Source organism: Argiope bruennichi, chromosome X1, assembly GCF_947563725.1.
Source record: "Argiope bruennichi chromosome X1, qqArgBrue1.1, whole genome shotgun sequence".
NCBI lineage: Eukaryota > Metazoa > Arthropoda > Arachnida > Araneae > Araneidae > Argiope > Argiope bruennichi.
The window spans coordinates 33,217,367-33,243,824 of NC_079162.1; the positions used below are offsets into that span (position 1 = coordinate 33,217,367).

General features: G+C 27.9%; 1 protein-coding gene across 3 annotated transcripts in view; it reads right to left on the bottom strand.

Moving 5' to 3' along the window:
- LOC129958553 (uncharacterized) overlaps positions 1-25,209 on the bottom strand; it is a 90,046-nt gene extending 64,837 nt beyond the window's left edge. Inside the window, exons 1-7 of one of the 3 annotated variants that reach the window (XM_056071097.1) lie at positions 24,971-25,209; positions 24,679-24,808; positions 23,882-23,971; positions 23,676-23,794; positions 19,970-20,102; positions 16,456-16,519; positions 12,508-12,565 (exon numbers count right to left, since the gene is read on the bottom strand). In XM_056071097.1, coding sequence (XP_055927072.1) covers positions 12,508-12,565; positions 16,456-16,519; positions 19,970-20,102; positions 23,676-23,794; positions 23,882-23,955 — 448 coding nt within the window. In that variant the 5' untranslated portion in view covers positions 23,956-23,971; positions 24,679-24,808; positions 24,971-25,209. Of the gene's footprint in view, positions 1-12,507; positions 12,566-16,455; positions 16,520-19,969; positions 20,103-23,675; positions 23,795-23,881; positions 23,972-24,678 lie in introns of all 3 variants that reach the window. The other 2 variants (XM_056071098.1, XM_056071096.1) reach the window with 2 other exon arrangements.
- Between the last annotated feature and the right edge of the window lie 1,249 nt (positions 25,210-26,458).

Consider the following 26,458-nt stretch of genomic DNA (forward strand, 5'->3'; position numbering starts at 1 on the left):
AAAATCGCCTCAGATAAACAATATGAGTAGAGGCACTGTATCTGAGTAATTTTTGCTGTTGTTTTTCTTATGCAAAAAGATTTACGTGTTCTATCATTTTTGGTTTCATTTATAAGTTTCAACAAAAATCATATTTTCAAGTATATGAACTATTTCTGTTACATCGTTCTATTCATAAAAATCTAAAATGAATCTGAATTGGAGAAAAATAAGAAATTACTTTCATACAACACCGCAAAATAAGAAAATAAAATCACATCAGGATTTTGCTTATAAATTAATGGAAGTTTTGTGAGACTAAAAACAAACCAATGACATTTTTTAATGTCGAGTTAAGATTCATAGTACACTTGGAAATTATTTCACTCAAATAGAATGCTTTGAAATGTTATTATATTCTGGATATATAGCCGTTTAAAATTTCTTAAAATAATTTCATAAATGAAATAAAACTTATAATGTAATGATTTAAAATGAATAAATTTCTTACCAGTTAAAAAAACTGCATACCTGAAACATAATTAGTGGGCCAAAGGTCAATTTTCCTGAATATTTTTTACTGAGAATTATACTTCGAAAAAAGAGAAGGAAAAGAAAACTCACCTATAAATTGGCTAATATCTTCCCAATATGAAATTAGTAATAATGGACACTACTACTCTAAAAGAAGTAAAGATCACTGATTTTGATTGATCATGGATCTTGTAGCCTCTTTCTTTTCATGAAAGTTTTAATATTATATATACTTTTCATAAAATGTCTAATGAAATCTTTTAATAATAATTTGAGTTGTTTTTTTTAAGAGGAGTTTTTTTTTTTTAAATATTTCTACAACTCCTAAAACTATTATCGATAAAACTATTATAAACTATTATTAATCCATTAACAAGATTATTAATAAATAGAGAAAACATTACAATTAGCTGTTAAAATATATTATTCTCACAATCATATTAAGTTTGTTGTAATCCCATGGTTTTGAAAACTTCAGGCGTCTGAAAATATACACGTATTTTTTGCTTTTCAATTTTCCAGCGAATGTTTTAAAATGATAAATGATTTCATTTACTTTTTATCATTGTATCTCTATTTCTATTTAAAATAATTCGGTTTCATATTTTATTATTTGTTATCTATTAGTTTTATTATTTTTTGTAGAATAATTGAATTGCTTTGAATTCAATCATTTAAAATTTAACTTAATTCTCTAATGAAATTAGAGTACGTAAGATTATTTTTAAATTCTGATTTATAAAACAATTCTCTTTTAAAATTATTTTTTTACTTTTTTTTTCTTTTTTTTTCAGATCACTATTTTACTGCAAGCGATGCATATAAAGTGCCTGTACCATGCTTCGGAAATAAAACTCTATAATTGCTTGTAAAGTAATACTGCACAAAACAAAAATCTAACAAATTCTTTCTAGATATTCTTTAAAAATTATTCATTTTTTATATGCATCAATATTAGTTATTATTATTTTATGAATAATAGTACCATACTATTTAATCCTTTCTAGGGACATGGGAAATAGGCTTATCACCAAATTCATCAATCTTAGAATAAAGTTACGTTGGATGGCATAAGTTCTCACGAATTTTTCAATAAGTCAAATCAATCCTAGATGCTTCAGTTTTTTTTTATTTCACGCAAAATTATGTGTCTTGATTTGTTAGTTAATTAATCAAATTAAATTTTTCTAATCAGCTAAATGAAATACTTTTCTTAAGCCAGTCTCGATCCTAAAAATATTTTCATATACCATGCCAAGAAAAAAAATGACTTTTTAAAGGGTTAGTATGCTTTCCTACATCGAAATATGATAATGATAAAAAAAAAATTAATATTTCGTTTACGTTACAGAATTTTTATTCTTTATTAAGAATAAAAAAAATTAATTCATTTGATATATATTTTTTTTAGTTTTTCACACAAGCTCTTTTATTTACTAATAAAATTAACGATAACTGAAATTCAATTAAAAACATCTGACTGAAATATCGTCTATGCTTTAATTATAATGTTATATAGTGAATGAACCAAATATCTGTGTTACAATTAACTATTGTGGAGTTGCACAATTTTTGAGATTTAAAAGCAATCTAAAATTTTAAAACAGGGCGGGGGGGGGGTTGTACTTAGATTCTTACATTTTTCAAACATTGACAGCGAGAGATTGATAAACTTTTGTTTCAGTCTCATGCCAATACTTTAACTATTATACGTGATAAAAGCTATTTCATTCCAAGAATTTGTTGTTCATCTGAGATTTTAAAAATGTTCAGATTTAATGCAAAAAAGTTTTCTTAGATATTAAAATATACATGCGGTAATTTCACTCCACGAGAGGGCGCTCTGACTTTCGATAATAGCAGTTAGAGTTAGCTCAGAGACGTCAGCCAGGAAAGATTGGGCAGAAGCTCGAAAAGAGATGATCCTCTGGGAAAACCGCAAGGATTCTTCTGCAAATCTCCAATGTACACGTATAGGTTGAAAAGATCATTCAGAATAACATTACATGTCCTTCCTCATGTAATATAAATTCCTTCTTCTTCATTGAATTCTCACTTATAAAATTCATCATAATCATCTTTGGTAATTAAAAATAAAAAGATTAAGCTATACAAGTGGACAGTTGCATTAAAACCCATCACACCCACATATAGACTATCTTCGATTATTTAATACGTTTTAATCTACACGTTCTTTAAAAATATGAATATTATAAACGCAAATTAAAACTTGTGTTTAAAATACCATTATTATATTATATTATATGTAACATACCTTACTAGATGTGTGGTCGAATAGAAGAGACCTTTGAAATGTTAACTTTGATTTATTTCATTGCAGGAATCATTTTATGTACAAGAAGTGATGATAAAACTAATGTCCGTTTATATCGCGATACAAGTGCAAAAGAGACCAAAATTTTCCCGTTCAATGGTTTTACTATGATATTTTGATAAGGGTTTCTTTGACACGCGTAGATATAGAAAATGGAAATGTGATAGCTTTAAAAGAATGTTGTAAGCATTAAGTATTTTTATCCCTTCTCTTGGAGCGTCAGAAAACGTTGAAGTGATCATTTTATAGAGTGCGTGTAGGGGGGAAAAAAATGGAATTAGATCAGGAAATAAAAGAACATTTTAGAATGAAGTTAATATAGACTAAATTAAGATAAAAATTAGGAAATTTATTAGGATTTAAATCAGATTTTTAATATTATATATAATGAATCGAAAATACTAATTTCAATAAGGTAATTATTTTGTATGCGCGCATGTATGATTATATATGCGTGTGTAATTCTTAGCTTTATTAAGTGTACAAAACTTTTTGAAGTAAATTATTGTTTGGATAATATAAAAAAAAAAGAAAATCGGTGAAAAAAGATTACATTCTAGAGTAAATGAATTTGATTTGTTCGAGAATCGATGCCTTCTTAAATGACACAGAAAAAAAAATTAATTTTCTTCAAAACATGTAAAATTTTCTATAAGAATTAAGATTGAAATATTAGAAAACTATTATTTCAAATGAAATTTCATTCAGATATTTTCCCCTATGTTTCGCAAAGTGTGTTAAATTTGAAACAACGCATTGTTCTTAAAATGCTGTGTCTTACGGATAATTTGCAGATAGTTTGTGCCTGGGAAGGCGTCCATTTAAACACGGCCCTTAACCATTTTTCATGAGTCGATTCCCTGGGAAGAAACATTAGCTGAAAAGGTGTATCAACTCCCCCCCCCCTCCTCCATTTAAACTAGGCAATTACTATACACACATGGATTGACTTGAATAACTTAGTTGACTTAATGTGAAAAAAAAAAAAAAAAAAAAAAAAAAAAAGCTAAAAATATAAGATCACTGGAGATTATACTATTTAATGAAACAAAGTTAATAAAGCATTATTAAATATGTGTATTTAAAGGCATTTGGATGGACGCTAGGATTTTTTTTTACTAGAAACTGTATTCCAATCAGTAATATTAATAACATTATTAAATTTGTCTTTTGTTGTATAATACCACTACACTATTCTAAAATTTTCGATTGAATGCTATCTCAAATATTTTCAGATGTTTTAAATCCCATCAGAAAGATTACTTAAAGCAAATATCCACAAATTAAAACAGGAAACCTGCACAAGGTAAAAATAGACTTTTCTGTCAAATTTTCAGCAAAATAATAATTTTAATTTATAATTATCAAGTGAATTAATGCATACAAGTGTAAATAATACTTGGGGCATAGTCATCATTTGTTTCATTCAAAAAAAAATTTCTCAAAAATATGAAATAAACTCATAACTATTTTGTTTTCATCGCGGATAATCCGAATATCCGCGAAATCGCGGATAATCGCGGATAATCCGAAAAAAGCTAAAAACGCGTATAGCAAAAAAGAAAACAGTCATTCCAACTTTGAAAAATCGTTTTATGTACAATAAAACGTAAAATAAACAGCAGGAAATGTTTAACTAACGCTTACTATTTTAGTATATCACTCAAAACTAATCTAAAATGCATTTTGTTAATGAAAACAGAAAAGTGCTTTGTATTTACGAGAGGCGTCAAGGATACACAGAAAAATTAATACATATGTACAGTTTTAATACTATAATGTATTATGTAATTACAAAAGCATAACTGTAAAACTGCACCTTTTTGAAAAATCAGTCAAAAAAAAAATATTTGTGTGGCAGGCGCGGATAACCCGCCCGCGGATAATCGGGAGTCTACTGTACTCCTCTTTCAATGCTAATTCTCTGATTATCACTACCTCCAAAACTACACCACGGAACTAGTCAACTTGATTTTTATTCAATAGCGAATTTAGGTTATTAATTAAATGTAACAATCTGCGCATCTGTTGACAGAAGGGTCAAATTATTATCTAAAATTTAGGACCAAAATTTCTTTATAAAATGGATAAAGTTTATGAATCTTAATCACGCTGCTTCAGCATATTATCAAATCTGTTGACGTACATTTGACATCACTTATCATTACTTGCTTGTACTAAAGCTTGAAATCCCATTTTTTTTAATGGCCCTTTAATTTTTTTTTTTTTTTTTTTTTTTTTTTCCCTCTGCCTTGATAACTACACGTGCTTAGCCTTTCATCCTTCCCAAAGGTGTAAATAAAAGAAAATAAATTTACAAATTATAAAAATGAATAGATTCAAAAATTATGGAAAGCAGTAATTATCACAAAATATTAATAAGGTTTTGTTTAATGTGAACTTTATCATTTCTTTCATTCAGTGTAGTAAAATAATAATTTTCTTTAAATTGATGTTCAAGTTACAAAACAATGTAGGAAACCAAGAAATTATTTTCTAAAAAAGCTTCACTTGAGAGCAGTGCGTAAATATATTACATCGCCCATCTTTAAAAATTAGATTTGAAATAGACATTATGCATAAAAAAATTAGTTATGTTATGCTTATTCCATTCATCTAGTGCTTCTTTCTAGTTGTATAGAAGAAAGGGTTTGATTTTTTTCTCAACAATCTATGAAATCACATGGATAAAAGTATATATTTTGTACGTAAAATATTTACACTATAACATTTTTTAATTTATTTTCAAAACGGTGAAAATAAACATCTTCAAAAAAGAAAATGATTTTTTTTACAATCTTATTAATATCACATGGAACCTCAAGATAAACACCTATCAATGCTTCATTACCAAAAGTTGCAGAAGTGAAGTAGATAGTAAATTTCAAAGAAATGAATTTCAAATTTCATTACCATTGATATTTTATCCTGCATATTGAAAATAAAATGCATTATATTCATTGTGCTTGCAAATTTATGTAAAATTGATCATTCTCAAGTTATTCTACCAACAAGTCATCAAAAGGAATCAATGAATGTCCATTTTATATTCGATGTTTATGCGAAATCTAAGTCTATAACAGACATATATATTGTAAGTGGAAAAGAAACGAAAAGAATTGCAGATTTCCATCAACCCAAGACCACAAAGGAATAATTCCCCGTATTAACATTATGTCACCGAAAATTAAGCGGCCTGATCCGACACCAACGAAAGAAAGGATATCGTCAGGGGTAGAAAGTAAAGGAAAAAAAAAAAAAAAAAAAAAAAAAAAAAAAACAGCATGTGTCCTCAGAGAATTGAGGACCCTCCTCTTAATTGAGGTTATAAAGGGAAAGGGAGACATCCAAGATTGGGTTGAAAACCTAACGGACCGATTATTCTTTGAATTATTGAATCGTTTTAATCATTCGAAACTGCACCTCAGTGTAAATGGGATTATTCACAGGAAAGTGTAAGTGTGAAGTCACTGCTTAATGGTAATAGTAAATTTTTGACTTTCCAATATTACTGATTAGACACTTGGCAAAAACAGTGTCCCATAAAGCAGCGTTCACACGAACCTAACTATTGCGCACAATAGTTGGCCTCGTGTGAATGCTGCTTAAGGGTAATTTCTAGTTCCCAAGGAAGTGACCTAAGAAACGGCGTTAGTAGGGGACCAACTACCCCCCTCCCCCGTCATCGAGAAATTGGGAGTTTCGTTGCCAAAAGTCTTCAGTGTTTCCGAACGTTTGTGAAAGGCTAGACATTAACGAATACGATAATTTAAAAACTATCTTAAATTTAATATATTGCAAATAGTCGAAAAACCCAAATAACGGTTTAGCAGAAAAACTACAATTGGCAAAATAGGCTACGAAATGGCAAGTCAATAAGATGTCGCATTTCGCCGATAAATTTTGGTCGACCTATTAAGAAAGCAATGCAATGGATATCGACGGCGTTAAGTCCGCAGACTTTCCAGACATCTGATTCAAATGTCGTGTTCATTCAGCTTATAAATTGCACTTTTTGGGTAGTATAACCGACAATGTGTCAGCAGAATATGATGTTGCATTTTGCTGAATATTTTTTTCCGGCAATATTTGGCTCCAACACACGCATCTTTACTATTAGTAAAGATAAACAGGGAGATAGGATTGTTTTCCCTGATTCTGAATTCTACCTACTCGGCTAAGATAAAATCATGACTTATGAAAAATGAAATTTTTAATTTCATCCACAATTTTAATCACTGTCTGAGGAATTATTAAGAAACTGAAGCATTTGCATTATACATAAATAGGGCGAAGGGTAGTTTCCCTGATTCAGAATATACTGAATAGTTCAGAAAAGAATCGTCGTTTAATTTACCCAATTGTTACTTCCTTGGTAATGAATTTGCAAGTTTTTCTAATCTATTATGCTTGCTTTATTATGATAATTCTCTGACTAAAATCTGCTTAATGATTAATGGAAATTTAATAAAGCATAGGCAAATATTGTCTACACTCTTTTGTAATATGCATGCTAAGAAGGGTTGCTTTGCTGTAGCCAAATTATGTGAATTCAATAGAAATCAGTGGATTAAATAGATTGTGCAATTGTAAATTAGGTTCATTTAACAGTAAAATATCTGCTTTTTGCTATCTATTTTATCAGGCTGCAATTATTTCACTAATGAAATATTATTGATTGCAAATGCCGACAAAAAATAAATATATGTGATATGGTAGCTTTTTAGCTATACTATAAAGACATACTAAACTTCTAAGCTTTAGTATGGAGTATATATCTGGAAAAGTATTTTTTTAGCTACTTTTTCAGATATGCACTAAACTTGTTAAATAAATAAATGTCTAAATTCTTCATATTTTACATTCAATATTATAATTATGTAATAAGGAAATGAAAGGTTTTTTTTCCTTCTTCGATTTTAAAATTATTTTTTTGCAACAAAAACTATTTAGTAGAAAATGTTTTTAAATTTTAAATAGGCTTTATATAAAGGCATCTTATTAAAACGATGATTAAAATAATGATTCAGAGAATATTCATATTTAGTACATTAAGGAATGCCCAACTGAATAACTGAAGAAAAAATCATTTTTTGGAAAGGGAGTAAATGTTACCTTGCTATAACTGAAGGAGAAAAAGTACTTCATGCAAAGAATACGTGCCTAAAACTGAAAATAGTGGAGTTCAATTTCAAAATCTAATTGTTTTTTAATAAAATGCATAGATTTTTAAGTCTAAATATACACATATATAAGAATGCATGGGGAATCAACTGTTTGGGTTATTCATTTTTCACATATGCATAAAATAATAAATTTGTAAATATATTTGCAAAATATTCAATAAAATCTAAAATTAAATATTTCCATGATCATGATACAGCAAATGTAGATGATTTATTCCTACAACCTGTATTTCGAGCTTCATATTAAAATCTAAAAGGAAATATAACCCTACTTTTTTTTTCCAGAAGTAGATCAATGCAATTAAATTTCAAGAGTGTCATGAAAATAGACTCAATTATTGACAGTCCTTTGATGATCGGTAAAAAGAAATTTTGTTTAAAAATATTCTAGAAAATTTATTGCGCTTGTCCCCTCCCTGTCGGACATGTCTTGTCGCCCCGCGAGTCGGTAAACCTCTGAGCAACTTTCTATTGGCATTCATTCTGCAAGCACCATCTTTGCATTTTTTTTTTTTTTTTTTTTTTTAGAAAATACTTTACTCAAGTGAATAAATAGTTTTGAACAAAATTAAGCTTAAATGGATACTTTAAGTCAATCGTATGTTACTTAAGAATAAATTACAATTAATAAATTTTTATTATTAACAATAATTTTTAATAAATAGTCCGATTAACGTAACACTTATTTGGAACAAATATTTAAATTAACGATAGCAAAAATATTTATTATTCAAAAAATCGTGGATTATGCATCTCTAGTTACAATGAACTTTGCCCTTCTCTGAGCGTCCAACTAGATGTGATGACTCATTCCAACAGCCAGCAGGCCTTGTCTTCTAGTGGGTCATGTATAAACAAGCCCACCTTAGGACACTTGGCGGCAAGATTTTTTTTATGGCGGATAAGAAGTAGAAGACTATTTAAAAAAAACTATGGTACTGCAAACACAAAGATCACAAATCTTAATTTGAATTGCATTATTTAGAAAATTTCATAAAATTATAACCAAACGTAGGATACAATTACTTTAATATTATCAAATAATGTCGAAATATTTTAAAGCATTATATGAACCTCTTGTAAGAAAAATGGATTTTTACCGTTCCAAAAGTCATGGTTTTGAAGATTAATACTTCTTTCTCGATTAAAGCGACATTCGGGTATCCTAATTATATTTTTCAGAAAAGAAGAATTTGATTTTACCTCAGGTTGGGCCTAACTGCAAAATTCTAGATGCCGATTGTGTAGTTGTCTATATAACTTTTGTAACCGTCCACAGACTTCGCAATTGCTACATGGTGGCTAATTATTGCAAATAATTGGAAATATACTCTGAATAGTCAATTTCGAAATGATTACCTGTGCTCTAGCATGACGGTAATGTGAAAAATAAAGCTAAAATATCATTTCAGTCAATTTTATTATTACATGCATAATGCCTCATCCTCCCCGTTCCTTCCCTTAAGAGTATGGATCCTGCAAGCAATCACTAAACCCTTCTGTTAACACACTTCCTGGAAGGATGACGGAAATTCGGAAAACGACATTTGTATTCGTCTACCACTAGGTCAGCATTACGAATACATATAGCATAAACGTCAACAATCCCAAACGTTCCTTGTGACTGAAATATGCCATTCTTTTAGAAACAGCACAAATGCTCGCAAAGAATTTTATTTCCTTGTTCGAAACACCAGTAATTCTCTTAGATAACTTAAATGTCCAGTTTCTCTTCCCTTCTTCGCTGCAATGATAAGTGCTAAAATCAACGCTGTAACTGTTGATCAATCAAACTGAACATTATACGCAATTAGTAAATTTCTTTTTAGTCATAATGATTGAATAATAAAAAACAAAATTAACTTATCTAAAATATATACAAATATAAGTTTATGATAGTTTTCTGTATTGAATAAATTTACAATTCCGAAGTAAATGTTTCCCTCTACATTGGTGATAAGTCCTTCTAAATTTAAAAATAAACATATTTCGGTAAATTTCGAAAATAGAACATGAAATTTTGCGTGTAGATAGATGAGTATAAGAAAAATTTTTTTACTTATTAACACTTTCACACTATAGGAAACATAAAAAATTTAAATTTATTAAATTTCCACAGCTTCCACAGAAGTCAAAGCATTTTCGTACAAATTTCTGCCTTATTTAATGAAATAAAGACTTGATCTAATTTCAGGGGACACCCTTTATAGATAAATTTAATAATAAGTTATTAATTACTTTGAATTGTTTCTGATATTATTTTAATTTTTATAAGATTTAAATAATTACGTGAAAATTTGCTTCCAATATCAAAGCAGTATACAGCATCTGCAAAGATATGCCTATTCTTAATGATTCGTTTTCTATTATTGCTCTATGTTGTATTAGACAATTTTTACTGTCCCTAAATCCTATTCATGCAAATAACTAATTATTCCAGTTAATCATTTTTTATAATTGAATTAGATAGTTAATGATTAATTACCTTTAATTTTATCTAGTTATTTCAAAAAATTTATTCTATTCTCTCACGCAGTTATAGTAGTATCGTGCATCTCTTTAGCTGCAATCGAGGAATCTCAAGGAAAAAAACCGTCTCTGGAAAGGAAATAAGATTCATCTATACTGAAAAAAAAGGGACGAGTTTCCGTGATTACAGGTTTTTTTTCCCTCCCCATTTTTGGTGCTATAACTATAATCTTTTATTCTTACAATGTTCAGAGATCAACATTTTTAGATGGAAAAAGAGGAACTAAGAAGCTTAAAATCCCCCATATTTAACTCCTTTTTCGGAAATTTTCAAATTTCTCTGCATTTTTCTTGTTTTTTTAGATGATTTTTAAATTCCCTGTAATTCACCAGTTCTCCCGATGCGATAGCAACCCTGAATCAATCGAAAATCTAAACACGGCTTAATTTTGGAATGTTGCAATTATTTTTGAACCAAAAATGTGCCTCACCATCGGAAATTTCGAAGTTCATGAAGATACAGATAAACAGTAATCAGTAACTTTTCAAACAGTAATATTTTAAAAGCACGTTCAATGATGCTAGAGTAATAGTTGAAAAATTCTTTTCATCCTTTCTTCCCAGTTGGATTCTTTTCATCATTCCTTTCGATTACATTAGTTGCACCAATATAATGGAAGCATACAAATGAATATGTGAGGAATTTCAACAATACCCTACAAATAACTTTCTTCAGAACAATAAATTTTCAGAAGTAGGCAATCATGCTACGAAAAAAAATTGAAACTCTTGGTTCTTTGTTAATATTCATTGTGCTGCAGATTTTGTGTTTAAAGAAATAATTAATCTATGAAGCGGAGTGTGTGTGTGGGGGGGGGGTATACATGTAATATTTATTTATTTATTCTTTTCATAGAATCTCTTAAACCTTTGAAAAAATGTTATATTTTTATAGCTCTCGTTTAACTTATAGTTTGTGCCATACCTGGAATTATTAGAAATATAAAAGGTGTTTTCCGATTAGTGCAAAATACAAAATACATTAATAATAAAATACAAAAACATTAAGCTACCAACACAAATAACTAACTGAAAATATTACAAGAATTACCGCATTCCCATATCAGAACAGGCATGAGAATGTTCTTCAAGGCTGGAATTCTTATACCAGAATAAATAACATGAATAAAAGGCTGTAAACTTAATGTATGAAATAATAAAGTACTTACCGTATATCGCTTTAAAAAAACTAAAAAATGATTATGTGGAAATTATTTCAAATGTATTTTTAAAATGCTAAAATAATTTTAAAATCTAGAAGCAAATTGTTACATTAAAAGGAACATATTTTTTGCTTTAATTCTGAATACTAATTTAAATATTTTGGGTAAAAATTCAATCACCAAAAATAACATTATTTACTGATAATGGCAGAAGAACTACAATTAATAAAACTCTTAGTAGATTACCAAACACTTTTAACATAACATTATAATTCATTGCTCATTTAATATTTTCACATGAAAAACAGTGTTCGAATATTATTACTGGTTATGAAGCCATTTACCATTTTAAGTCTTCAAGTAATGATAAAAAAAAAAATGTAAAACGATTATCAGATAAAAACTTAAAGCATTGTCTTTAATCGACAATTTTGAGAAATCTGAAAAAATACATTTACAGTAAAGTTTCACATACCTAAATTAAATTATGCAGAGCATTGCATATTATATATTATTGTAAATTTGTTCTAAATAGTTGTTTAAAATTCTTTTGGGAATATACCATCTAATGCCATTTTTCAAACCTTAAATACATAAACCTTCACTGAAGCTCAAAATTGACAAATTAAAAATCTTACAGCAGTAATTTAAATCTATAAGGAAAGAGTACACACAACAGATTTTATCAAATAATTGAAATTAATACAAAATTTAAAAAAACAATTTAAATTAATACAAAATACTAAAACTGTAATAAAACAAATTCAGAGCTTTTGCTTACTTTTTTTGATAACACACTTGTAATAAGTAATGAAATACAACACCATCGATCTGGAGTCCTAAATATTCATGAAAGAATAAATAAATATTCACAACTTCAATAAAACTCAAGTCCTGCATGAACCAGATTTTTAGAAGTCAACTGACTACTAAAAATTGAATTTGGGCAAAACTACTTCAAAGCAGTTTTAATGGGTAAAAAAAAAATTTAGTTTATATAATTTTCATCTTGCTTATATTTAAAAAAATCAAATTCAAAACTAAAAAAAAAAAAAAATTAAACAGGAATAAAACGTTTAATATATTAAACCATATTGATAGTAAATTTGGTTGAAGGAATTTTTAAAAAAAATCCAGTTAAACCAACAAAAAAACAAGACAAGAAAACTGGAAACAGCATCGCAAAAACTGTTGATAAAACTTTAGGCCGCCCAGTAATTTTTGGCCTTTAGTTAAAAATTAAAAACTTTAGATCTTTAAACTTTAAAAACTTCTTTAGATCCTTGATTGAATTAATATTTCCTGAATTATGCTACTTTTGCTTCAGCATCATGCTTAATTAGAATCGCAATTTTTTATATGTGGCTACCAACAAATTATCAATCAGAAATATGAAACATTATTCAACATAAATCATTCTTTTCAAACACTTGTTTTGCAAAACAATTCAGAAAAAGTTTAATATATATTAATATTTGCATACAGTATATTTTCTCTTATGATACATGTCCATAATGAAAAAAGGTGCTTCTTTTTTATCCCATTCAAATTTCCTAATCATTGTTACAAATTATTCTATTATCAAAGCAAGATTTCATATATTTTCATTCGTCAGTTTTCTGCACTTCAAAGCAAATGTGATTCTTAAAAGCTTTGGATTGTTAAAAATAGAAAAATCCAATAAAGATTAAGTTGATTGTCAATCCTACATTAAGTTACAAATTCAAACTTCCTTTTAAATTGAAATTTATATTTCAAACGCAATTCAAGTACAAATTTTATATTTATATATTAGTGCGCATGAGAAAAAATTCCTCTACAAACAATTGCATAATTTTTGTCTTCCATGCTTACCTCCCCCCCCCCTCCTTTTTTCAACAATATACCAACTAGCAGTTAAAGTAATTTCTCTAACTAGCAATTTTCACATTCCGTCATCATTCTCAGGAATTTTGTTTTCACTGATACTTCACTGATAATATAAAAAGTCAACGAGGACTGAATTCTAATAATAGCTTTACAATATCCTATAAATGCAACTTCTATGTGTCCCTTTCCCATTAACTGATAAAGATTGTAACTTCGAGAAGCTCCTGTATTCTTTACTCTCAAATTTCACCCGCATCAAATTGACATATTTTGGTAAATAATCACAGAATTGTGAATAAAAAAAATACTGATATAGCTCTTTAAAAAAAAAAATTATGTTTAGTAAAATAATTCGAGACAAAAATATGAACATTTTCAGAAAAATATTAGTTTCATTAGATTTAATCTGGTTCTGTTCGATTTTTCAAATTACTTATCTAATTCTTTGAAGTTTTAATAATCGAACTGTAGCTAAGTTTAAATAGATTAACATCCATTTCAGATGCAACAAAAGGTCTACTTTGGGACTCATCACATAATTTTGTACTCTTGCCAATTGACAAGAATACTAGCATTTGAGCAAATACCTATTCTTCAAACTTCAATTTCAAAATACTTTAAGGGTATTAGAACTAGTCGGTAGATTTACTATGCACCAAATACACATACACCACATATCTCTAACTGAATCCAGTACTGAACCTGCGGTAACGATTTCAAGAGCCTGCCCCAAAACAAGAGCAACTTATTTGTTCATTATATTATTAATCACACTATAAATTCTCACCTAAGGAAAATTAATAATAATAAGTGATCGATTTATCAATTATTAAGAAGATAAGACATTTTAAAGAGCTTAAGTTGCTTTACTTTTCAAAAAAAAAAAATCTAAGTTATATATGTAATCAACATTATCACCAAATGCTGCCATGTAGTTTTAGATTTAAGTTTGATTTGATTTTCTTCTATTTCACTGCTTTAGTTTAAACAAAGAATCGATAGGTAATCAAAGCTTAAATATTATACCGATTCAACATTTTCTACTGTTCACAGCAGTCTTCATTGCGATGCTTATCTTTAACAGAACATTCCATTAACAACTTTTTCAAAGTCTAAAAACATTATATGTCCTTTTTCTCAATTTTCAACTCTATATTGTTAAGATATAAAGGCTGACTAAAAACTCTTAAAGGATTTTTTGTTTTCCAACAGAAACCTTATTTATGTCATTATAAATGAAATCTTGAAAGTCCTCGACATTCAAGTGCAAATTTACCATATTTTAGAATTTGGCAAAACTGCATTTAAACAATCCGGGCATAGGCAGTGCTCTAGGAGTTTAAACCGAAAAAAAACTACGGTTAGAGTTTTACTGCTTTAATCATTTCAGTTAGAGTTCAGAATGATTATCCCATGGCTTCCACCACCATCATGGTGAACTTTGGGTGTAAGGTGGAAAAAGTGAAGTGAAAGGACGAGATTTTCAATTTTCCCTATATATTCGAAAACGAGACATTTTCTAAAAACAGATGCAAAAAAAAAAAAAAAGGTTGTAGGACACAAAAATCAACAATAAAAACTAATACTGTATACTTTGCTACAGAAGTTTAAATACCTAGCCATTATTAAAGCTGCTTTTTTTTTTTTTTTTTTTTTTTTTTTTTGCAAATTGGAAAACTACTTTTTTTCCGAAAGACACCTACAGTGAAAGTAGTAATCCAAATAAAGATTATGTATTAATGCATAACTAATTTTTATATGCTTATACTTATGTTTGTGCACCAATAACAGTGCACTAATGTGCTATGAAAGTTTAAAGAGGACATTCCAGCTTAGATTGTGCCCCATTTAATTAATCACGGTTTAAAATAATGATCTCGATATTAAATTACTCTCCATGTAGCTTCTACACTGAACATTAACATAACTATGCTAAAAGTACTGGACAAACTTAAAAAATTTGCACTTGTTTTTCAACTTGAATCAAAAAGAGGAAAATATAAAGTTGCCCATACATAAAATATTGTCTTCACTAGGCATTATAATTGGATACTAAGCCTTTACAGAACATGCAAGAAAAATATTCGGTTCGAGTACGTCTTGATGTAAACAAATAAAAAAAAATCAAGAATTAATATCTGTGCATGTATCCAGCATGTAATTTTCAATAAAAATAATAAGATTAGAGCAATCTTTCACATTTGGAATAACATTTATATGTGTGTAACATTTATATAACATATATAACATTTACAGTCTTATTTTTTCAAAACTTGTACATTTTTACCATAATACACTTTCATGTACTGATCAAAATGAATATAAAATTATTTATAAATAAGCAGCTACAATACATAAAAGCAATGAAAATTTTGCTATTGGTTTCATATATTGTATTATTGCGACGATTTCCACAATTTGATGTTTATTACAAAATATTTTATCACATTTTCAGAAAAAAAACTAGTTTAGGTGAGAATAAGAATATCTTCTAAAAAGGTTCATCCAGGACTTTTGTATAAAAATAAGAGCTTCACAAAAAACAGAATTCATGCATTAAACAAAAACATGAGAAAATTTTAAACTTTTAATGATATATGCAGTGCCTATTATATAAAAAAAAACTCTAGCAAAAATAAAACAAAAGACGACACGCGAAAACTTTTGTGGATTTTCATGCAATACTAAAGTTAAATTAAAATGACAAAATTCACAAGAATAAAAATGCAATAAAAAATTACAACAAAAAGAATTACGATCAAAAGAGATAGAAAATCAAAATTTCTATAATACTTCCGACAATAATTTCTTATTGTAAATAAATAAGATGCTGAATTATGAAAGAGTAAAAATTAATTACCACTAAATGTTTCTCCAACCTTTCAAAGCTGTCTATAGGAATCTCAAGCTGATATCTGGAAACACTAATCAAATATAAATGCACATTTTCAGTAAATTATAGTTAAAATATAGAAAGAAACATATAGAAATTAAAATTTTTATGCTTATTTTCACATAATTACTCAAACTAGGAATATATATCTATTACTGAAATAGGAGTGCAAACTAATATAAGTAAAAAATGTTGCATACATTATTTTCATTCAGGGGACAGTTATAGTTACTTTATTTTTCAAACAAATCCAAAGAAAAAAAATAATTATCAGAATGAATACATGCTTATCATAAAAATGCGCATTTCAGATTCAAAACTACTCAATTTTATATGCTTCTGTATGAATATGTACTGAAATCGAGGCATTCCATACATGTAACAAAAAGAAATCAATAGAAAAAAAAATCGACTCCCCGATTAGAGTCTAAAAATTAGGATATGGTAATTTTATTTTATAGTAAACTAATTGATAAGATCTTTTTTTATTAATTACATATTTTTGATAAGATAAGTAAAAATGTGTTAAAGCACATAAATCCTTAAGATGGTTGTTGTCACTGTTGCAAATTGTTTTCTGTTGTTGCTATGTCAAATTGTTTTCTTTACATAATTTTTCTTGATAACTTTCTCCAATTAAATATGTTTTGACAATATTTCATTTTATTTCATTCTCATATAGTTAGAAATGTTTCCATACCAAGTTAACATTATTGACACAAATTCCTAACAAAACTCTTTCAATTTAAATGGATTTAATTAAAAATGATTACAAAAAGCATTTGTTAACCAGCATTACCAATAATAATTATGTATTTTACTTTTGTAAATACTTTAAGAGAAAGACATCTAATTTTATGCATTTTAGAAGTGCATTTTTTTTAAAATTATAAAATGTGAAATGATAAATATTTAAAAGGCAAGCATATCCATACTGCCCCAAACTACCCAGTTTAAAGGGGGAAAAGATAAGTATCACAAATAGCACAATTTAAAGCACCAGGGGAAGACATCAATTTTCATTAAATGGCGATTAATACAGATCTTGAGGCGAGTTAAATTCTTTCTATATATTGTAATAAAAGTTATTCCTCCAAAACATAGAAAATATTTTAATTTCAAAGCAAAATTAATGAAGAATGTAAGAAGAATACATTCATAATAAAAATATTTCCTTTTTAAGTGATACTAACAGGCATCTTCAGGGGAGAAAATCTGAATGAACACAAAAAGCAAAAGAGACTGCCAGAACATTAGTGCTAAGTTTGTTCTTCATCATTCGATTATAATTCCAGAAGTATTTTATTTATTTTGTAAATACTTATCACTCTAAGGCTGTATTGGTGCACTTTCCATATTGGTGTGCATTTCCATAACTTATTTTTAATTGTATTGCCAAAGATTTAGAAGCCTATTAATTTTTTAATTTTTATAAAAACTATTCCATCTCTTTTAGGAACTCAATGTACCATTATACATGAGTTCACAATCATTGTAAAAAATGATACTGATGAACTTGTTCTTTCTGAAGGGCATATGAAGGATGACTTTTCATAACTCATACCGTCCAACCGTCCTAAAATTAGCACCATTTTACAACTTGCACATAATGGTTGCTTGTTGATTTGATTTCATTAAAAAGACGTGAATTCACTAAATGAAATATGAAACAGTAGCAAATGGTATGTTTGCATTTTAAAATTGAAGTAGTAAGAGAGCAACACAAAACTGTTTCACAAGATAACTGTTAAATCACAAGCTGGTATTTAGTCATTATTTCTGCAGCATTTCATCATCAAGCACAAATTATAGAAAAGAGTAGGTTTAACCCAATTAGCAGGAACATAAAAAACATACTCTAAAATCCCACTGACAAGTTAAAGATTATTTATCAATGACAGACACATATTACTAACTAGCCGCCTTTGGCGACCAACTTGTTCGGCAATCTTAATGTTCGTTTAAATTTTAATAATTAAATATTTTACGCAATACCTACTTGAATAGATTCTTCATCAAAATATTTTAAAACTTTAAATTTTGATAGTCATATAATTCACACAGAATATTATAAAGGCCTTCAGTCATAACGTGATATGTATCTCTTTAATTTTCTGTTAGCTCCCGTAGAATTTATGCTTTAAATTAAAGTGGAAAGGATTAATCTGCAATTAATATAAAAATATTTTTTACTGAAACAAATCATTTTTTTATAATATGATTACTGAAAACAGAGTCACTGAGCGTTTAAACTTTATGGGCACTAAAGAATATCTTTCTTAATTTATGTAATATCTCAAGAATTTGTCAACGATTCTGGGCAGATCGATTTATTAACACTGTTTAATTTTAAATGAATCAAACACTAAGAAAATAAAACGAATCATTTAAAATAACCGGTTGAAAAAAAATTACTTAAAAAAACGATGTACTTAAAACTATAAGCATATACAAAAATATATATAACTAACATAAATACAATTTAATTACAAAAGCATGCAACTAACCTAAAAATAATTTAAATCAAGAATCATCCATTGATAATATTGTCAACAATCAGAACACAATGCGCATGCGTGAATTTTCAACGCCAGTTACGGTAATGCAAATGCGTGAATTTTCTACGCCAGTTGGGGTAACGCTATGCTGATTAGAAATTTTTAATTTCCTTTATTCTGTGTTATTTTAATTCAAAAGTACTTCAGAATGAATCTGAAAGATCGATTAATTAACAATGTTTAATTTTAAATGCATAAAACATTAATTACTTGAAATAATCGGCCGAAAAATATTAACCCTAGCCTCATTACTGTTGGGAAAACTCATTTGGCGTTGGGGAAAATGACAAGATTTTTTTGGCGGGAAAGTTAGTTTTTAATTAATAATTAAAAATTTAAAAAAAAGGAACCCCAGGTGCACATTCCCGACCTCTAAGGTATACATGTACCAAATTTGGTAGCTGTAGGTCAAACGGTCTGGCCTGTAGAGCGTCAACACACACACACACACACACACTAAACTTTATATAAGTATAGACAGATTGTATAATGTTTGCAAACCATTAAAATTATTAGAAAAGTTAATGCAAATACAATAAAAGAACAAATATAGGAATACAAAAATAGGAAAGAAAAGGCAATGAAATTTCTTTAACTACTTTGAAGACAGAAAAATTATACTGGCAGTTTACAATTTTTATGTTAACTGTTAATAGATTTTCCAAATAGTTTAAAATACAACTAGATATATGTCATAATATCTTAATGATATTATACACCATTCAGAATATCAAACAATATTATTGACACATCATATAATATATAAAGATAAATTTCATAATTTATAAGCTAACAAAAAATTAGTAAATTAAAAATTCAATATAATAAATTAGACTTTTAAAATCAAACAATAATAATGAATTTATTTTAAATTCACATTTATTATATTTTTAAGGGTGGAAAGGTAAGAAAAATAAGCATACCAAAAATTTCGAAAATAGGGATGAAGCCAAGCCTCTCGTATTGTTGCGAATGAGAATAATTCCATCATTACATCCTCATATCCAGTAACGTATTTAAACACTTTTCGGGGACACATGTCAGAAAACTTTCGAGCTAAAATAATTATAAGAATTAAAGCCAGAACAACAGAAATAAAAAAGAGCAAAATTATTCACTATAGATAATAATTTCAATACAAAATTAACAGATTTTTCAGTAATAATAATAAAATTCAAACAAGCCAATTCAATCAATGAACAGATTACATGAACTGAGGACTCTAAAATTTATTTGAAACATGCAAGATTCATCAAAGCACCTTATGGTACCAGAGGTATTTCAGAGAAAACTAGAAAATCAATATCATAATTTTAAGAGATAGTAGACACAGGTATGGATTAAACACAAGAGGCATCAAGGAACCCAGAAATCAAAAGAAGGCCTAAAATGGAACTAATTTTATAATTTTTTAAATTATTACTATTATAATAAATTGCTTTTACTAATCAGAAGTAAAATTTTACTTCATATATTATTCCAGATGATTAGATATTCTAGATTTCTCAAGGTCGAGACTGAAATAAATCATTATAAAGAAAACATTTCATAATGAATTTTTCATTTCAAATTTTATCATGAATGATGAGCTTCTTAATGAATATCAGCAGTTATTAACAGTAAAAGATCACATCAGTAGATAGAATACTGCATACATTTGGCAATTCAGAGTGTTGAAAATCATTATTTTCCATTGTCCTTCAATTTCCTGTTCATACTTCTGTTGAACACACATTCAGCACCAATAAAGAATACTCAGCAGCTCTCTCCACAATTATTTTATTATTAAAATTGCAATACTTGATTAGAAGAAATCTTGCTAAAGATTCAAATATTTATCTCTGAAATTTTTGCCATATATTTATCTTCCAGATAAAAAAAAATTGCCAAATTTGTAGAGGATTTATTTTATTTTTTATTCTAGCTTATTATTTTGGTTCTACATATTTCAAAGGTTAATTATCCCCACCACTGATAAATTTAGCCTCAAATCATGTAGCTTTATTTTCTTAATTACAGCTATATTAAATTTAATTCAGATTCAAGCAAACAAACAAAAACAGAAATAGAAACGGATGGTCAAATTATAAATTTTTAAGTTCAATTCCAATTATGTGCTAAGAACTTTTAAATCATAATAAGAGAATATGATATTATAAAACAGATATAACCACAAATGGGCAAAACTGTTGTGTTTTATTGGAAAATATGAAAATATTATGAACCTGACATTATGTCCTAATGGCATTAATGTAGATGAATTTGGCTTTTTAAATATATTTTTATCAAGCTTTTCTACTATATGAAGAAAATCTAATTTTCTCAAACTGTTACTATGTACTCCCAAGATCATGAGGCTTTAAATTCTATTCTGAAGCATAGTAGCATACGTCTTATTTTTAACGATTCGAAATGTGCTGAAACTTCTGCATGTGCATATTGATACTGGAAAAAATCTCTGTACATATGCAAAATATAAGAGAAAATGCACAAACAGCACTCATATGCTGTTACAATAGAATAACAAAACTGGAATGGAAACCAAACAAATTTTAGTAAGTGGAATAAACAAGGTTCTTCAATAAATGTGGATTTAAAGAATATGCAGTTTTAAAAACAGTAAAATTTTTGGATGCAAGTTAAATACTTTTATAGTATTCTTCACAAATATAAAATACTCTGCTACAAAGCCCCCCCCCCCTTTTTTTTTTAGTTCAGTAGCTCCACTAATAATCAAATAATTTCTAGTCGTTATTCCAAGATCTGTATTTTTTTTATTTTTTTTTCTCAGGCTGAGATTTTTAAGATCATTAAACTATATCAAAAATTTTTCAAGTTTTTGCTTCTTCTGCCAATGTTTTTCATTAATAAAAATGAAAAGATTTTCATATAAGGAAAGTACCATTGACTATGATGTCTGATTTTTTTAAAGAAATTGCTGAAGAATATTAGTAATATAAGAGAAGCTAATTTTAGTCAGAATCAATTTATCCCGATACACATTTATAATATTATCAGATCCAGGAAAAAGGCTTTTGTGAATGTGTGTGTGTACTTTTTAGCAGTCAAATATTTTTAGAGCACATTCTCGAACACTGAAATTTTCTACCCAGTGGGAAGAACAAAATCTTAATAAAAATTCAGAAGAACCAGTTCCATTCTAGTTAAACTAACTTTAAATATTCTCTTAGAGTAACATCTACTTCCCTTTCAGTAGATTTATGTTCATACAGAAAACACTGGATGGATTACATGTAGTCCATAAGCACCTAGATTTAAAATTTTACATTCATTTTAGCACAGAAGTTCTGCTTTGACATGTTTTTAAAATGTTAAATTTACATTTGGTCCACCTATACTAATTTGTAAAATTGGCTATATGTTCAAACTTGATATAACTTCTTTAAAATTCTCAAACAATTCTTGAGCAGTGGAATGCCTAAATATATTGAATTCCAGTATGTTGTGGAGAATGTATATTGATTAACACCAATATCTTACAATAAGATCTATTTGGTATTTAAAAGCTTCATCAAAGCATATTACAAATGTTTTAATGTTTAAAGATTTCTTACGAGATTGTTGAAAAAAATGGAGCTAATCCATTACAAATAATGAATGTCATAACATTTTTGGCTATTTCGCGATCAATGAACATATGTCAAAATATTTCCGATACAACATTGAATGCATAAAATGATGAATGGGGTGCAATAAGTTTTAATGCCCATAAAAGTCCAGCTTTAAATGATTGTTTGTGAATAAAAAAAGTTAAAAAATCGGCTTGTTTTTGGATATCAAATTTGACATTTTCAAACTTGGCATATCATCTTTTCCTGTATTCCTTCCACATACCAAGTCTGATAGCAATGATGACTTTTTTTTTTAACTGGCACGCAATTTTACGTTTCCCTCTTTTGGCATGAATAATAAGTGCTTGTTTTCCAATATTACTTAAGCTTATTATCTTCTTACAAAGCAAGCAGTACGCAACAAACAGATTTCACAGAATTTCTCTAACCGATTCTGCAAAGTCAAGAATAATATTTTTAAAAATCCAATCTGTATTAAATATGGTTTTGAGTGGCTCATTGTTTTAAAAAAATACTGTAATCTACTTTGAATAAGCTTATGATATCTCATATAATAAACCATTCTATAAACTCCCTTATTTATGACTAAACACCACCGCAATACTTCCATAGATTGAATGTTGCTATTCCATTGAGAGAAATTTATTAATATTTTTATTACTTTTCTTTCATGCAGTTATAGCAGCTTCACGTGTCCTCATTAGCTGCAACTGTTTATGAAATCGAAATTAGAATTATCTATAATGAATAAAAGGAAAAACAAGTAGTAAAGAGGCAAGTTTCTGTGATTTCACAGTTGTTTTGTTTATAGTGATATGACTACAACTTTTTATTCTTGTAGTGTTCAGCGATTGGCAATTTTTAGATAAAAACATATAACTCTGAAACTTAAAATTTTCTCCATTAAAAAGGGGAATTATTCAAATTCTCCCTTTTTAAATGATTTATAAATTCTCGGCATTTTTTCTAGTTGTGTGGCAGCCCTGCAAGAAATTGAAATGATTATCATCAGTACAAAATTTACATATAAACATACCAAGTCGCAGTTCCTTTCCTGCCAACAGGTATAAGTAAATGTTCACAAAATAAGGATGCAAAAGTTCAGTTATATCCTCTGCTACTATTTCTGAAGAATGCAAAATAAATTCATAACATCTGAAAAACAGAATATTTAGAATAAAATATGGGCGATTTTTAAGCATAATTATCAAGGGGAAAAAAATGAAATTTTTTCTGACTCACTTTTCATACTCCTTCTCATATCTTTTAAAATCGTGCTTGTATTCATATTCTTCAATGGGTCCGTACCAAGGCATATTGATCAAAGAGCTGCTATTTCCAATTACATTAAATAAACACACATAAATGGAAAATAATTTATTCATATGAAAATCCAAAATCCTACTTTTTTTTCCCAATACAGAATATTTCTTTATTAGTATACATAAAAAGAGAAGCAAGTTAAACAATAATAACAATGGATATTATTATTTTTGCATTTAAAAGTATTTTAAGCAACCATAATAACCATCTTTATGTTTTTGAAGTAATAAATATTTTTAAAAACCAAGACAGACCTAATTTTTAAAAATAATCATTTTGATTAAATCAGAGAATAAAAATTAATGCGAGAGAAATCGAGAAGTTCAAATTATCCAACTTGATTTCTTTAGATCTGTAATAATTTCATTCCTTTTAAGTCATTTTAAATGATTTGATAATCTGTTTGAAAAATGTGCATTCACCAATTTATAAAAGGAAGTAATTTAAGTTAATAGTATGAAAGTACTGTACAGTATATTCAAGTTTATAATGAGTGCAGCTCTTAACAAAATATAATAGCAAAAACTGGTATATTTACATTTAATAAATAAAATAAAATTGCATTTGTATGTCATACCAAACTCAGAACTGGGAAAAATCAATATAAATTATTTTTACTGTTTTTAAACAAATTATTATTTATTTTTAAAAATAACAAGATTAAGAGATATAACAAGATTTTTACATGAAAAAATATGAAATGTAAAAATTCTTACTTAAATCTGTAGCAAAACAAGTTTTTTTTAAATTGTTCTTTCCAACGAAAAGCAATATTTCGAATCCATGTATCGAATTATGGCCATATGCTTATTGGCATATTCATGGAGTAACAGCTGATTTAAGAATCTGCCAAATAGATCATTAAAATCAAAAGTTTAAATCACTTTAAAGCTTAAATTTCAGCCTTATTTCATAAGATATAAGTGAATTTCACTTAAAAACTACTTAAGCTTTTAGTTTTGACGTATAAAACACTACTGGGAAAAATATGACAGCAATGCTGCGTACCCTCAGCGCATGACATTTGACAGCTGACAGTTGCATAACACTAGCGTAGCGTCCTCTCTCCATCATCATCATACTTATCCATATAGGATGGGCGAGTCCACTGTAAGCAATATTTTTTGAGAGTAGGGCGTAAAGAATGTTTCTGCAGTTGACTCGTCCATTTCAAAGTGATAAATATTATGATTGAGACGCCCGAATAGCTAATAAATGCACCGATTTCATGGAAATCTTGATATATTTTTTTCGCGCTGAAATTATTTCAGTTCAGTTTATACAATTTCAGTCTATATCATTTATACTTCATGCATTATTTTTCTTTTAACATTTTCTATCGTATTGTATAATTCAATTCAAAGTTTTTATCTATATATTTAAATTATTTTAAATACTTAGAAATTATTCTTTCTGAACTATTCAAAGTGTTAAATCTAGAACTTTTTCAAATAAATTTGCTAAGCAAAGTCAGCTAGGCCTCTGATATTTGTGCAGCATAGGAATGACGAATATTTCACGAACTATTATTATGTAACCAATATCAAAAAAATTACAAATACCAGAGAACAATACTTTTCAAAAAGAGATTTGATTCAAATCCTTTATATGAATTTACTGATGATATTTCGATTACAGGTCCTGGATCACAATAGAAAGTGACAATTGATACGATCTCTCTACTTAAAGCTAAAGAACAAGAATTCATGCATAGGGAAACTGTCGCACGTTCCAAGGAAAGACCCCTTACCCATTGTTGTTGTGGGATTTATTGTTAACATGCAGAGAGATTCTCTTTTCACAAAGAGTTAGACCGAAGCTCTCTGAAACTAGGGATGACGAATATTTTATGAGCAGTTATTACGTAACCAATATCAAAAAGTCACAAATACCAGTGATCAATATTTTTCAAAGTGGGGTGTGATTCAAATTATTCATACGATCTTACCGGTAAAGATGCATAATCCACGATTTTTTAAATAACAAATAATTTTGCTATTGTTATTTTTTAATATTTGTTCCAAATATCTGTTATTTCAATCATATTATTAATTAAAAATTATTACTTAACATTAAATTTAAAATTTATTAATTGTAATTAATACTTAATTTACTAATTTAAGTAACGTGTGATTGAATTAATTTATCTATTTCAGCTTAGTTCTTAAACTTGATTTTTTTCAAAACTATTTATTAAATTTCTTTATTAAAGTAAACCATTTTCTGAAAAATTTGAATTAAATATATATGTCATTTCTTTAAATTCTTTACTTTCGTTATATATTCTACTAATAGATGGCGCAAGCAGTAAACGGATTATATGCGAAGTCAAGTCACAAGCAATTAAAAAGCATTTGTATGGAATAGTGCATCATATGCGAATATCGGAAAGTCATGGTTACTCTCATGAAGTGGAGCGGTGACTTCATTGGAAAGTGTGAAATCACCACTCCGATAAATTTCAGTGATATGCAATTCAACGATACGATAATTCCA